Source organism: Bufo gargarizans, chromosome 1 (genome assembly GCF_014858855.1).
Source record: "Bufo gargarizans isolate SCDJY-AF-19 chromosome 1, ASM1485885v1, whole genome shotgun sequence".
In the NCBI taxonomy this organism is placed as follows: domain Eukaryota; kingdom Metazoa; phylum Chordata; class Amphibia; order Anura; family Bufonidae; genus Bufo; species Bufo gargarizans.
This window is the reverse complement of record NC_058080.1, coordinates 530,431,667-530,447,359: the sequence shown is the minus strand read 5'-3', so window position 1 is coordinate 530,447,359 and position 15,693 is coordinate 530,431,667. Positions and strand designations below refer to the sequence as shown.

The window sequence follows — 15,693 nt, the reverse complement described above, 5'->3', positions numbered from 1 at the left end:
CCCCACATGGGGACGCGAGAAAAAAAAAAAAAAAAAAAAAAAACAACACTAAAGTAGCCAATTTTTCCATACCGGGTCGAGATTTAATGACCTTTTTTTGTGACTCTACATCACTCGTTCTTCTTTAATTAAATTATCTATCATTTTTCTCCACTGTCCCACCGTCGGTAAGTCTACTTTTATCCATTTCCTGAGTATAAGTAATCTGGCCTGAAATAGTACTTTATTCAGAACCAGTCGTGTTTTTTTATTTAGCTTCAAATGTTCAGTTGCCCCTAGAATACAAATTATTGGATCCCTGGGCAGCCGAACCTTCAAAAGCAAAAAAACGGTTTCAATTATTTCTGTCCAATATCTATGGAGCTTGGGACATCTCCAAAAGCAATGTATTAGATCAGCTCTCTCCTCCCTGCATTTGGGGCACTTATCTGTTGCTTTCACTCCCATTCTTTTCAACATCCATGGAGATCGGTGTAGTCTGTGCACTATAAAGAATTGTGAGATTTTATGTGAGCCCCTATCCGAGATTGTCGCATAATTTTTAAGAGCATCTCTCCAATTTTCTTCTGTGAAGGAATCTAGATCCTTCTCCCATTTTCCTACAGCAAGCATTGTAATCGTTTTTTTCTTACCTTCCATCAGAAGCCTATATCTCCTTGCGGTTGTTCCACCTCCTTCCCCTAGTGTAGTAAACTTATCCAACCTATCCGATTTTTCCCTCCTATACCTATCCTCCTGTACCACTATCCGCAGTGCATTCCTAAGTTGAAAATATTTATAGGTATCAGTATGGGGGATCCCGAATTCCAACACCATTGTATTAAAGTCCTTCAGCTTATCTTCCTCAAAGATCTGATCTAAATATATCATTCCTTTTTTTCCCCAATCTATATAGTCCCTTATTGTTTCTAATTCTTTTAAATAAAGATTTTTCCATATCGGTGTGTATTTCAAAAACCCTTTAATCTCCAATATCTTCTTAATTTCCCCCCATACGTGTTCTATTAGATTTAATATCCTATTATCAGAATTTTTTTTCCCCAGAAAACCTGACTCCAGCACCTCTAAGTGATTACCTCCCTCTTTCCACCCCCATCTATTTAATTCTTGCCTACCCACTTGACTATCTAAACTACCCTTTATATTCCCATATTGAGTTATTAAAAAATATAGAAACAAATTGGGGACCGCTAATCCTCCCTCCTGCACTGGGAGCTGAAGGACTTCCTTCTTTATCCGAGGGATCGCACCCTTCCAAATAAAGTCCGCCATTAGTCTATCAAATAGTTTGAAGGTAGTCTGCGGTATTCTCACTGGAGCGTTTTGAAGTATATAGAGTATCTTTGGGAGAAGAACCATTTTTATTAGATTTACCCTACCTTGGATTGACATTGGCAGTCTTTTCCATATATGTATTTTAGTTCTTAGTTCTTTTACTAAGGGAAGGACATTTAATTTTTCATATTCTTCTATATTTCCGGAGATTTGTATGCCAAGATATTTAAAATTTTCATGTTTTTTAAGAACGTGCACCCGTGTATCTCCCTGGGGCCACAAGGTGACATTATACTATATGGGGAGGATTATACTGCATGGGGTGGCTGAGGCCAAGGAGAAACTTATGTTTCTGTTAAAATCATTTGTGGAAATTGACACGATAGTGACTCAAAGCGGCAGGTGGGGAGTGAAACAATGGACGTTGACCTACTAATCAGAGCAAACATCCAAAATGCATTTGGTTGTGTTCAGCATTCCTTCACTGCCCCCCTTTAATGGCATGAGCAGCTAGTGGCGGGTTGTTTGTTTGCTGTTCTAACGTATTTTACAGTCTTCATTTTCTGTGCCAAAGGATATTAGGCAATCATTCATGTTTAGTGCATGATGTGCAGAAAAGGTAATGAACTTAATTTAAATATAAATGACTTGTGTAGAGAAAATCTGAAGGTCTGAAGAACTTCTATGCATTTTGTGAGTTTCTAGGGGAGTTATGCAGGCCTGTTTTGCTGATTAAAGTTAGTCATATAGAACAGATGAATACAAGACATGGTTTTATAAGTAGAAACATATGATCGGATGTTCAGTGACATTATCATTGTATATTATGGGAACGTTACCAAATACGGCCAAGGGTTGAATAACTGAAAAAATCAAAACAGGCTTTACAGTAATTTCAGCTACAATAACTTTAGTTCATACAATCTGATTTGTGTGTTAAAAGAGAAAAACAAAAAAAGTTGTGTGTAAATCAGTGCAGTTATGAATGAACATGGGAGCATCTTCATTGAGGAGTCAACCAATACCCTATCAGCCCCAAATCTGTGTCTATGGAAGCCTTACTAACTATGAATGTGGAGAAATGAGACTGATTAGCTGCGGATTTGCCGTTTCGGCGTTGTACAGTACCAACAAAGTGGATGACAATTCCCATCTACATGCTGCATAAAAAAAAAAACTGCGGAAAAAGTGCGGTATTGCAGATTTTAAATCCTCAGCATGTCAGTTTATACAGCGAATTTCTCTTGTGGATTTCACCCCAATGCAGAAGGTGAAATCTGCTGGCATGTAAACCGCATGTAATACTTTCATGTGTTTTTTGCTGCAGAAATGCATCAAAAACCACATGAGGATTTTTCCACTGGATTTTCAGTCACTTGTAACCCAACCTAATAGTGCAAAGTCATTACAGAACATAAAAAGTACAGTAATTATCAGACGGAATGACTGCCACATAATGTTCATATACAGATGAAATTTGAATAAGTTCATTTATTTCAGTAATGCAACTTAAAAGGTGAAACTAACATATGAGACTCATTACATGCAAAGCGAGATATTTCAAGCCTTTATTTGTTATAATTTGGATGATTATGGTTTACAGCTTATGATACCCCAAAGTCACACTTTTGAGGTCCCCTTTGCTCAGGGGTATGGACTAATTAGCTGACTAAAGTGTGACACTTTGAGCCTAGAATATTGAACCTTTTCACAAAATTCTAATTTTAAGCTGCATTAATGCAATTCCTTATAATTTGGATTACTGAAATAAATGAACTTTTGCACGATATTCTAATTTTTCGAGTTTCACCTGTAATTATGGATTTACCAACATGTTCAACCCAAAATTAAAAGACCACCAGTAAAGCTGCCCTTACAAATGTAATCTCTGCCAACTCCCTCCTGGCTTTCACATACACTTTCAGCTCTGCTAAAAAGTCGCAAATATTTTACAAACCAGGACTTGCTCCAAAATTTGCAACTTTTCTACACCAGAAAACTGACAGGCTACGTTTGCATCACTGTTCAGTTTTCCATTCTTTTGATCTTTTAGAAGAGGAGAAAAAAATAAATAAAAAAACAACTGATCCTTTATTATGAGAATCTGTTGGGCTCATTCGCATCCATTTTAGCCATTTCCTTATGAGATCTGTTATTTTTGATAGAGGAAAAAGTCCTTCCTCTCATCAAAAATAACGGATCCCAGACAAAATTGGCTACAACAGATGAAAAATAAGCACAACGGATGCTCAAAATAAGGGATCCGTTTTTCTTTTTTAAAAATGTTCTATTCTGATGGATCAGAACAGAAAACTAAACGGTAATGTGAACCTAGCTTTAGGCCTCATGCACAGGACCGTTGTTTTGGTCCGCATCCGATCCGCAGTTTTTGCGGCTTGGATGCGGACCCATTCACTTCAATGGGACCGCAAAAGACGTGGACAGGACTGTTGCTCCGTTCCATGGTCCGCAAAAAAATATAACCTGTCCTATTCTTGTCCGTTTTGCGGACAAGAATAGGCAGTTATATCAATGGCTGTCCGTGCCGTTCCGCAAATTGTGGAACGCACACAGACAGCATCCGTGTTTTGCTGATCCATAATTTGCGGACTGCAAAACACACAACGGTCGTGTGCATGAGGCCTTAGAGGCTTGATAATTCTTCCCCTTTATTCTGACAGATGTAAGGCAACTTTCTTATCGCCTCCATGTAAGGCCTCATGCACACGACCGTGAAGTTTTTTTGCGGTCCACAAACCGCGGATCCACAAAAAACGTAAGCCGCCTGTGTGCCTTCCGCAATTTGAGGAATGGAACAGGCGGCCCATTGTATACATGCCTATTCTTGTCCGCAAAATGGACAAGAATAGGACATGCTATATTTTTTTTGCAGGGCCTCGGATTCGGACCATAACTACGGTCCGAATCCATAACTACGGTCGTGTGCATGAGGCCTAAAGAAAATGTTTCTGTCAGGTTTCTCCACTTAAACCGAGTTTTGTTTAATTCACAATATTCGTGTACAGGTGGTTTTGATTCCTTTACTATTTACCTAGCACAACCTCCAGGTTAAAGCGCAGCTTATAAATTAGTTCTATACCTTTTCTCAGCAGGTATTGCTTTCTTCTATATCCCCCCCTCCAATAGCATAGCCGTACAATATGTGAACAGATGAAAGGGTCTACATGCCATATACACACGAACAAAACCAGATTCTAAAATTTTTTCTTTCATGCAGGTTTCTGTTGACTTTTTTTTTCTGCATTGATGCATTTTTTGCATTAAAAACTCCAGATGTTAGCTGAAGGTCTATGGGGAATACCAAACACAGGACACACAAGCATTTTTATTTTATTTTATTTTTTTGCTGCTAGTGTTTTTGCTCATTAGGTGGTTTTTTTATGTCTTCCTTCTTTTCAAAAACATAGCATGCTGTAGCTCTATTTTCAGGTTTGTTCACTTCACCTGTCTAAGGCCTCTTGCACATAAACGTTATTTTTTCCGTTTACGGTCCATTTTTTGTGTTCCGTATACGGACCGTATACAGAACCATTCATTTCGAAGGATCCGCATACTCCGTATGCCTTCCGTTTTTTCCGTTCAAAGATAGAACATGTCGTATTATTGTCCGCATAAGGGACAAGGATAGTACTGTTCTATCGGGCCAGCTGTTCCGTTCCGCAAAAAACTGAAAAAGTCATACTGTCGTGTGCAAGATGCCTATAGGAGAGAAACTCCATGATGAAAACACTAGTGGGCAAACACTAATGCCCAAATAAATGCAAGTGTCTGAAAAACCTAATAGTGGGGCTCTTTTTAGTAGTAAAAAAAAAGGCAGACAAGTGTGTGCAACCTACTGATGCCTGTTTCTGCAGATCACCTGAATATTATTTATTAAGAATTCCTGACTATTGGCGGATAATTGCTTTTATATTAAATCATGTTTCTGACAGTGTCCCTTAATAATATGAAAACTTTAAGGGTCCATCTGGAGCTGGTGTCTTTTTTTGCAGAAAACACCAAAAGCAGGTGCTGAAAAAAAATACTAAAACCACAAAATTGAAATAAAACACCACACTATGTGTGAAACCACCCTCAAACAGCCTTTGCGCTCATGCACACGGCCATTGGTTCCCAATGCACAGGCATTATCTATGCTGCTGCCGCAATGGATCCAGACCCATTCAACTTGAATGGGTCCGTGATCTGTCCATACCGCAAAAAAATAGAACCATTTTTTTTTTGTGGTGCGGAGGCACGGAGAGAAACCCTGCGCGCGGATGCACTCTGTAGTGCTTCTGAGGCGTTCCATTCCTCTGTTTCACATCGACCTTCCGGATTGCAGACCCATTCAGGTGAATGGGTCCGCATCTGTGACGGGAGTGCACACGCCCAGTGCACGCATATACTACATTTCAAGGACAGTACACATATAATGTTTAGATATCCTTGTCTGTGATACGGACAAGAATAAGATATTTTCTAAATTATTATTTTTTTTGCTGGACGTGCGGATGCAAACAGCACACGGAGTGCTGTCCGCATTTTTTTCGGCCCCAATGAAGTGAATGGGTCAGAAGATGCGGCTTGGATGCAGACCCAAACCATAGTCGTGTGAATGAGGCCTTAGAGGGACATTTATCGAGACTGCTAGGCCAGTGTTCTGATGGTAAAAAGTCGCAAGGGATGTTGCATGTGACTTTTTGTGCAAAATTCTGCAACTTTTGGAGAGCTACACCACCCCCCATTAGATCACTTTTTAGGGGCATTTATAATGTGCGACAATTTTAAATGTCACACAAAGTTCTGCAGAAAGGCGCAGAGTACGACTGGTGCCCCTCTGGCGTATTATTATGAAAAAAGGCGCAGCCACATTGCATGTGCGATGAGTTTATAAAACCTTGTTCATAAATATGGTAAAATAAGAGAACCAAAAGTTCATGTAAACCGCATGTAATACTTTCATGTGTTTTTTGCTGCAGAAATGCATCAAAAACCACATGAGGATTTTTCCACTGGATTTTCAGTCACTTGTAACCCAACCTAATAGTGCAAAGTCATTACAGAACATAAAAAGTACAGTAATTATCAGATGGAATGACTGCCACATAATGTTCATATACAGATGAAACTCGAAAAATTTGAATAAGTTCATTTATTTCAGTAATGCAACTTAAAAGGTGAAACTAACATATGAGACTCATTACAGGCAAAGCGAGATATTTCAAGCCTTTATTTGTTATAATTTGGATGATTATGGCTTATAGCTTATGAGACCCCAAAGTCACAATTTTGAGATCCCCTTTGCTCAGGGGGTATGGATTAATTAGCTGACTAGAGTGTGACACTTTGAGCCTAGAATATTGAACCTTTTCACAAAATTCTAATGAAAAAAAGCGCAGCCACATTGCATGTGCGATGAGTTTATAAAACCTTGTTCATAAATATGGTAAAATAAGAGAACCAAAAGACAGACTGTAAATTGACACAAACAAAACCACAATTGATAAATGTCTCCCTTGATACATTACGGTGTGATAAATGGAAGATCTGACATATGGTTTCGGAGATTAAAATCAGTTCTCTGTTTTCCTTTGAAAAGGAAATGTCGTCGTGTTAAGACCATGAAGCATGTGATGCTTTTTCAAGTTTCTGCTGTTTTTCCATTATTTCCGCTTGGCATATGAGATATCTTGTAAGGATTCTGACACTGAAATGCAGTTGATATTTATTACTAATCCTGTTACATATTTAACATAAACCTAGACTAGACAGTCTGAATGTGCACCAAACTAAGGCCTCATTCACACATACGTGGACCACGGTCTGTGTAAACCCAGCCTGCCATCATAGGAACCAATGACGCTGTGCGCTCAGCAGGAACGGCAGGCCGGGTTTTCACGGACCGTGGTCCACGTATGTGTGAATGAGGCCTAAGGCTGGGTTCACATCACGGTTTGGTTTTCTGTTCTTCTGATCCGTCAGAAGAACAGAAAACAACAAAAAGAAAATGGATCCTGCATTTTGCATCCGTTTTAGACATTTCCGCCTGAGATACGTTATTTTACAAAAAAAGTCCTACACAAAGCATTTTTTCTGTCTAAAATAAAGGCTCCCAGATGAAAATGTCTAATACTGATGCAAAATGTGAATAATTGAGAATAACGGATGCTTAAAACACAGGATCAGTTTTTTTGTAGTTTTCTGTTCTTCTGATGGGTCAGAAGAATAGAAAACAGAAACGGTGATGTGAACCCGGCCTTATCACAGTGGCAAACACTGCTTGATACATTAGGAGTGAATTTGGCTACTTTTGTCTAACTTAACCCATTTTTGGTTTTCTTACTTTTTGCCAGTATTTTGCACCAACATTTTTGTGCAAATTCTGTGAGCATTGATGCATCTTAAAGGGGTTATCCAAGAGTATAAAGTGTCCCCCCATGTGCCGGGCCCCCAACATGGAATATACTTACCCCGCTCCCCTCTCCCTGTGGCGCTCCTGGTCCCCGCACTGCCGCTGCTTCTTCTCCCTGCACACGGATAAAAACAACCGTTGTCGGGGGAGCAGCCAATGGCAGGCAGGGACGGTAACGAGCCTCCCTAGCGCCGCCGGTCACGCCAAGGAGGCTCGTCCCTGTCACCGCCTGCCATTGGCTGCTCCCCCTAACATCGGATGTTTTCATCCATGCATGGGGAGAAGCAGCAGCAATGGTGTGGGGACCAGGAGCGCCGCAGGGAACGGGGTAAGTATTTGCCATGTGGGGGGCCCAGCACATGGGGGGACACCCTATACTCTTGGATAACCCCTTTAAGCCGTGCACCCTTTCTGCTAAGCCACACCCTTGGCCACTTGTCAAGCAAATGTTTAGAACACTTAATAAATGTGGTGCATGGCATATACTGTAAGCTTTATTCACCTGAATGGGATTGTTTCATTAGCAAGCACATGGATTTCAACAATCCTAATTCAGATCATTTGGATATCTGCAGGAATTTCTGCAATGTGGGAATGGGACACCCACGTTCGTGTGAACGAGCCCTTAATGGTAGAGTAGGACACCAGCATAAGGCCTCATGCACACGAACGTATGTATTTTGCGGTCAGCAAAAAACAGATCCGGAACGGAACAGCTGGCCCCTAATAGAACAGTACTATCCTTGTGCGTAATGCTGACAATAATAGGACATGATTAGAAGAAAGAACCGGCACTCCTTGCGATATAATTATCAGTATTTTATTTGCCACTCTTGGATAGAGGTGACGCGCGTTTAGGACATGTTCTATATTTTTGCGGAACGGAAATATGGACATACGGAAACGGATTGCACACGGAGTAACTTTTTTTTTTTGCGGACCCATTGAAATAAAAAAAACGGAACGGACACTGAAAGAAAATCCGTTTGTGTGCATGAGGCCTAACAGTGTTAAATTTCCAAAGGCCTCTTGCACATAAACGTGTTTTCTTTCCGTGTCCGTTCTGTTTTTTCTGCGGACTGTATACAGAACCATTCACTTCAATGGGTACGCAAAAAAACTGAAGTTACTCTGTGTGCATTCCGTTTCCGTACGCTCGTATTTCCATTCCGCAAAAAAAAATAGAACATGTCCTATTATTGTCCACATTACGGTACTGTTCTACGGAGGGCCAGCTGTTCCGTTCATCAAAATGCACACGGATGTCATTCATATTTTTTGCAGATCCGTTTTTTGCGGACTGCAAAATACATAAGGTCGTGTGCAAGAGGCCAAAGACAGATACAGATTGCAAACTAAAGAGGATATATATACTGTACCTTTATAATGAAAAAAAGCATAAAAACCGTACACGTAAACAAAATGATAATATTATTCTGCAAGATTGTTTAATGAGAACCATTTGCTGTGTACAAAAAAACTTACTAAGCCCCCCACCCCCATACTTTGGTGATTAAAATACAGTATGAGTCATAAGGAAGCGCGCTTCCCCTACAAACAATCGGTGTCACATGACTACGTAGTCCCTGTGGCACTCGCCCTGAATCTACATCCCCTTATTGTCTCCACATCTGGATTCTGCTCTCTGCAATTTACTCATTTGATTGTTCATATATTCACTGTTTTCCTAAATAAGAAGCGATGCCAACATTAGCCATGTCTGCTCTAGCTGTATACATCATGCACATATGTGCCGCCAGACTTCTACCACAAGATCGTTCTGCAGGAATGTCCCTGGGAAACAGTCTACACATAAACACGTTTAGTGGCGTGGCGCAGTGTCGTTTTTCTCTGTAATTGTGTAAATGTTCAGTTGTAACCTCGACGATAGCACAATTTTACAAAATATTAACCTGTTAATAAAACATATGGAATTTCGCAATGTGAGTATTGTGCTTTTACCTCTAGGGTATGTCATAGCTGCCCTCTGTTTATTAGCTCCATGTATTTTGCTTTGCGCCCGTGTTTCGTGTATCGTGTTATAAATATTGAATATGTAAGCCGTGGCGCATACTAATACCGCTGGTTCCCAGCTTTCATTGCAACCAGTTCACTCATTCATAGTGCCATCTGTGGGACTGAAAGAAATCTTCACAAGCAATCAGGATCCAGTCCATTAAATTATTTTGGGTCATTCATGGCAGGAAATCAGATACATTGTCAGAATATGGCTTTTACTGTGAATTCCAATTCAACACATTGGTTATAAAAGTTCTTATTACAATATATGAAGATGTGTTGAATACATACATTCTACATATAATCTCAGATAACATCATTGCTTGTGTCATTTGTAGCTGCAACGTAACTTGTCCAGCCGGCCAGTTTGGAGTCAATTGTCACCAGTTGTGTAATTGCCATGATGATAAGTGTGATGCTGTCACTGGAGCCTGCCATATGGGTAAGTCTAGGACATGCTATTGGTATTACTATTGATCCATGCCTAATACTGTAAAGGGCTTGTTATGATCTGGTTCGAAATATAAAAATATTACTTCTGCCGGATATATAAGAAGTTAGTTAGTTAAGACAGCCTTATGTTAAATGCACTTCACCTCTGTTTGTCTCCAATTTCATGTGGAAGTTATTGCTGTTGAGCTCAACCTGAAAAAAAAATGATGGAATGATACACTGGTTCCACTCTTCTGGGAAGGCTTTCTACAAGATTTTGGAGTGTGTCCGTAGGAAATGTTTCCCTTTCGTCCAGAAGAACATTTGTGAGATCAGACACTGATATTAGACGAGAGGGCCTAGCTCCCAAACTCCACTCTAGTTCATCACAAAGGTGTTCGATGGGGTTGGTGCCAGGGCTCTGTGCAGGCCAGTCAACTTCTTCTACATGAAACTTAGGGCTGTTTCACACGAGCGGATGCCGTGCGTGACATCCGCTCCGTGAAAGAGTGCCAAGACCTGAGGCAGACTGCAGAGGCACGGAGCATTAACATGACTGATAATGCTCCGTGCCTCTCTGTGTCCTCTTTACTACAAAATCACAGTGACAACTTTATCTCACTGTGATTTCGTAGTAAAGAGATCACAGAGAGGCACGGAGCATTATCAGTCATGTTACTGCTCCGTACCTCTGCAGTCTGCATCGGGTCTTGGCACTCTTTCACGGAGCGGATGTCACGCACGGCATCCGCTGGTGTGAAACAGCCCTTACCCAACCATGCCTTGATGGACCTTGCTTTGTCCATTGGGGCTGGAATAGAAAAGGGCCTTCCCCAAACTGTTCCCGCAAAGTTGGAAGCATACAGTTGTCCATAATGTCTTGGTATGTTGCATGGGCGGACTGGGCCCTATGTTAAGCAAATTGACAGAAGGTGGGCCTGAAATAGTGTAGTGCAGCACAAAATACTGCCCCAGCAGAAACAAATACCACAGTGCAGCACAAAATACTGCCTCAGCAGATGAAATACCACAGTGCAGCACAAAATACTGCCTTAGCAGAAGAAAATAGCACAGTGCAGCACAAAATACTGCCTAAGGCTGGGTTCACACTTGAGTGTTGCGCAAACGCGCGTTTTACGCGCGTTTTTGACGCGCATTTTTATGCGCGTTTTTGTAATAGTAAACGCGCGTTTGACGCGCGTTTGTGTGATTCACTACAGTGTCCTATGGCCACAAACGCCCCAAAAGTCGCTCATGTACTTTTTGGAGCGTCGGGCGTTTTACAGCGCGATCGTACGCGCTGTAAAACGCCCAAGTGTGAACCATTCCCATAGGGAATCATTGGTTTCTCCTTGTTGAGCGTTTTACAGCGCGTAGGAACGCGCTGTTAAACGCTCAGGTGTGAACCCAGCCTTAGGCCTCATGCACACGACCGTTGTGTGCATCCGTGGCCGTTGTGCCGTTTTCCGTGTTTTTTCGCGGACCCATTGACTTTCAATGGGGCCGTTGAAAACTCGGCTTGTGCACCGTTTTTACACCGTGCCCGTGACCCGTGTTTCTAGGCCGTGAAAAAAATATGACCTGTCCTATTTTTTTCACGGCCAACGGTTCACGGGCCCATTCAAGTCAATGGGTCCGTGAAAATCACGGATGCACCCAAGATTGTCATCCGTGTCCGTGATCCGTGTCCGTGATCCGTGTCCGTTTTTTCCTATCATTTCAATGGCAAACTTGACTTAGAATTTTATTTCATTTTTCATGTCCGTGGATCCTCCAAAAATCACGGCAGACCCACGGAAGAAAAAACGGGCACGGATCACGGTACAACGGAACCATGTTTTGCGGGACGTTAAAAAATACGGTCGTGTGCATGAGGCCTTAGCAGAAGAAAATACCACAGTGCAGCACAAAATACTGCCTCAGCAGATGAAATACCACAGTGCAGCACAAAATACTGCCCCAGCAGAAACAAATAGCACAGTGCAGCACAAAATACTGCCCCAGCAGAAACAAATAGCACAGTGCAGCACAAAATACTGCCTCAGCAGACAAAAATACCACAGTGCAGCACACAATACTGCCTCAGCAGACGAAAATACCACAGTGCAGCACACAATACTGCCTCAGCAGACGAAAATACCACAGTGCAGCACAAAATACTGCTTCAGCAGATGAAAATACCACAGTGCAGCACAAAATACTGCCTCAGCAGACGAAAAATACCACAGTGCAGCACAAAATACTGCCTCAGCAGACGAAAATACCACAGTGCAGCACAAAACACTGCCTCAGCAGATGAAATACCACAGTGCAGCACAAAATACTGCCCCAGCAGAAACAAATAGCACAGTGCAGCACAAAATACTGCCTCAGCAGACGAAAATACCACAGTGCAGCACACAATACTGCCTCAGCAGATGAAAATACCACAGTGCAGCACAAAATACTGCCTCAGCAGACGAAAATACCACAGTGCAGCACAAAATACTGCCTCAGCAGACGAAAATACCACAGTGCAGCACAAAATACTGCCTCAGCAGACGAAAATACCACAGTGCAGCACAAAATACTGCCTCAGCAGACGAAAATACCACAGTGCAAAATACTGCCTAAGCAGATGAAAATAACACAGTGCAGCGCAAAATCCTCTCGCCTTCGTCACAGTATTTAACTGTATCACCGTCCTGAGGATGGTGATAAAGTTGAGTTTAAGAGGGCAGCTGTTGGCCAGGGGAGTAAATACCCATATGCGCCTAGCATTAATTAATGCTTAGAGCATCAGATCGTGTCTGGCCAGTGGCCATAAGAAGGGCTCAGGCTATCCCCTATGCATCATCCCACTGGGAAATTTCCCTGTAGGGTCTATGGCCAGTCTGCCCCTGGTATGCTGAAACATTAATATTTTGCTTCACTAGAACTAAGGCCAACCTCTGAAAAACAACCCAAAAGAATTAAACTTCCTCCACCAAACTTTACAGCCGGTACGATGTATAAAAGTATGGTTGAGTAAGTTTGGTGCAGAAAAACTTGACTGGCCGGCATAGAGCACTGTCCTCAACCATGTCAAATAAATGCTCCTGTAGGTGTAATGTGTAGGTGCCCCGATAGTTTAACTCACACAGTGCATATTTTAATTGATTATCTTGCAGTCTTCTTATTGATCGATCAATATGTCGCAGTCATTTACAGGACTGCTATACATGAATGCAGTCTCTTCTAATTAAACAGTGCTTCTAAACTCATTTAAAGTGTAATTACAGAATGAAATAAAAAATGCATGCTGGTGAAGGAAAGGTATTCCTTTGTGGTTTATTTTGTGCAGACGTAAATTAGTTGTCCTGAGGCTACTGCTACATTCGGAAGACAAAAGCTTGCTTAAGTTCGAGAAACCAGATGAATTAAAGACACTTAGAATTAAAGGCACCAACCGTTCATTGGGACATAGGTTTCAATGCTGATGCACCAATATTCTAGTACAGTTGCATTGAAAAGTATAGTGGAAAATGTATCAAGACATTTGTTTAGATTCATAAAGAGGGGGTCATTTATTATACTGAAATAAATACGCCTATATTAGGCGTATTTCAGGCGCAGGTGGCTGTTGCGCCGCTATCTGCGTCCTCTCCCCACTAACACTAGGTCTAAAATTGTGGGCATAGAAAATGGACTAAATGTTGCGCTGGATGCGCCGAAGTTATGGAGAGGATCCTCTGCCAGATATGGGGCTTTTTCAAGACCGGCATCTAAAATGGCGGTCTTAATATATTTTGCCCCTGTTGGAAATGATGGCCATTGCTTGTAGTCACACACAGCACAATTTAGGTAGGAAACATAGCCGCCATATTTCCGTGTGGAAAAGTGCTGGTAAGTTACACTGGGAACAATAATACAAATAGATGGATACGTACTACCAAAAATGCTCTGTATAGATATTAGTGAAATATGGAAATTGTCTGAATTTTGAAAGACAGAATTTTTCTACTCTTGATGCAGTTATGACATCAGAATGAAAATGACATCAGAATTAAATTTCTGTTGCATGTGTCACAGGAAGCAGGGTGGACCATTTCTTTACTAGGCTTCACATTCAGCCCACTTCCCTATATCCAGTTGTTGGAGAAGCTCACTAAATGAGTAAAACGTAGCTAAATTTAGGGGTTGAAAAAAGCTGAATATATTTTGCATTGTATTCAGAAAGAATAGTATTAAATTGTATTCTCCATGAGAGCCGTTATGTTGATGCCAGTTGGGCATCATGCAGAACTGTGCATGGGGCCTGTACAGGGCTGGCATCAGCACCCGGCAAATCCGGGCCCACTCAGGTCTATGCGGAAGATCGCTGTACAGGAAATCCCCCAGTGTTACTGAACAGTCAGGACTCTAGTTCCTTGCTTAGGAGTCCCTGCTCTGACTCCATATATTGCTATTTCCATACATATCAGTGCTACGAACATGAAGGGGGTATCTCCAAGCATTGTTAGTATGCTTGGGAACACGCAGTGTATTTAAATATAATTTAGCCTCTATTTTTGAAATGATTCTGCCAGGATTTGAACTCGCAACCTTCTACATTAGGGGCAAGAACCTTAACCACTGAGCTATGGAGCTCAATGCTAAACTGTGCTAGCTAAACTGTGCTAGCAAAACCTCCATAGTAGTTTCTCATGTATTAGGTATTCCTATACAGCAGAAGTATAAAAAAAAAAATTTGTAACAAATATATGGCAGAAAATAAATGTGTAATTACTAATATATATATATATATATATATATATATGATCATATATATATATATATATATATATATATATATAATCATACTTATGATATATATGAATGCATAATATGTAGGAAACTACTACTGAGGTTTTTAGCCATAATATATGTAAAGCAGGTTAACATGAAGCTCTATAGCCCAGTGTTTAAGGTTCTTGACTTTAATGTAGATGGCTGTGAGTTCAAATCCCAGCAGAAATATTTTAAAAATAGAGGCTAAATAAAACTTAAATAGACACACCAAACTTTTTAATTTGTGTAACTATTATTTTTTGTCGGGAAAGGTGGGAACCCTAACAGAACCCCTGCTCCCCGGTGACCCCCATAACTAAGTTATATCTACGGTGATATGTGGGGGCTCATTTGAGGAAAATCTGTCTAGTTTGACAATACCATTTTGGGGTGTGTATGACTTGATCACTTTTTATTCAATTTTCTTGGGAGATAATATTTTTTAAAATATTTTCAAAACTTTTATTTTTACTTTTTATAAATTACTTCATCAGATTGCAACTTATACAGAATAATGGAAATTGCTCCATTATTCTCTAAAGAAATCACTATATCACAGTTTAGTGCTGCCACCTAGTGGCCTGAACTGGGATATACTAACAATGAGCCTGGAAGCCTAGTACAGGCTGCAGCCCATTTTTAGAACAGGGTGCTTTCCCTGATCTCCACTGGGGGAAGGCGCGTCTGAGCAGGAAGCCCGCTCTTCCGTTTTTTAACACTCTCACATGCCATGGTGAATGAACCTGGAGCAGGCCCTGGGCCTG

At 41.0% G+C, this 15,693-nt stretch overlaps 1 protein-coding gene across 1 annotated transcript in view; it reads left to right on the top strand.

The window, feature by feature from the left end:
- Window positions 1-15,693, top strand: part of SCARF2 (scavenger receptor class F member 2) — a 220,973-nt gene that overhangs the window by 128,483 nt on the left and 76,797 nt on the right. The window contains exon 7 of the mRNA XM_044289047.1: window positions 10,048-10,151. Coding sequence (XP_044144982.1) covers window positions 10,048-10,151 — 104 coding nt within the window. The remainder of the gene's footprint in view (window positions 1-10,047; window positions 10,152-15,693) is intronic.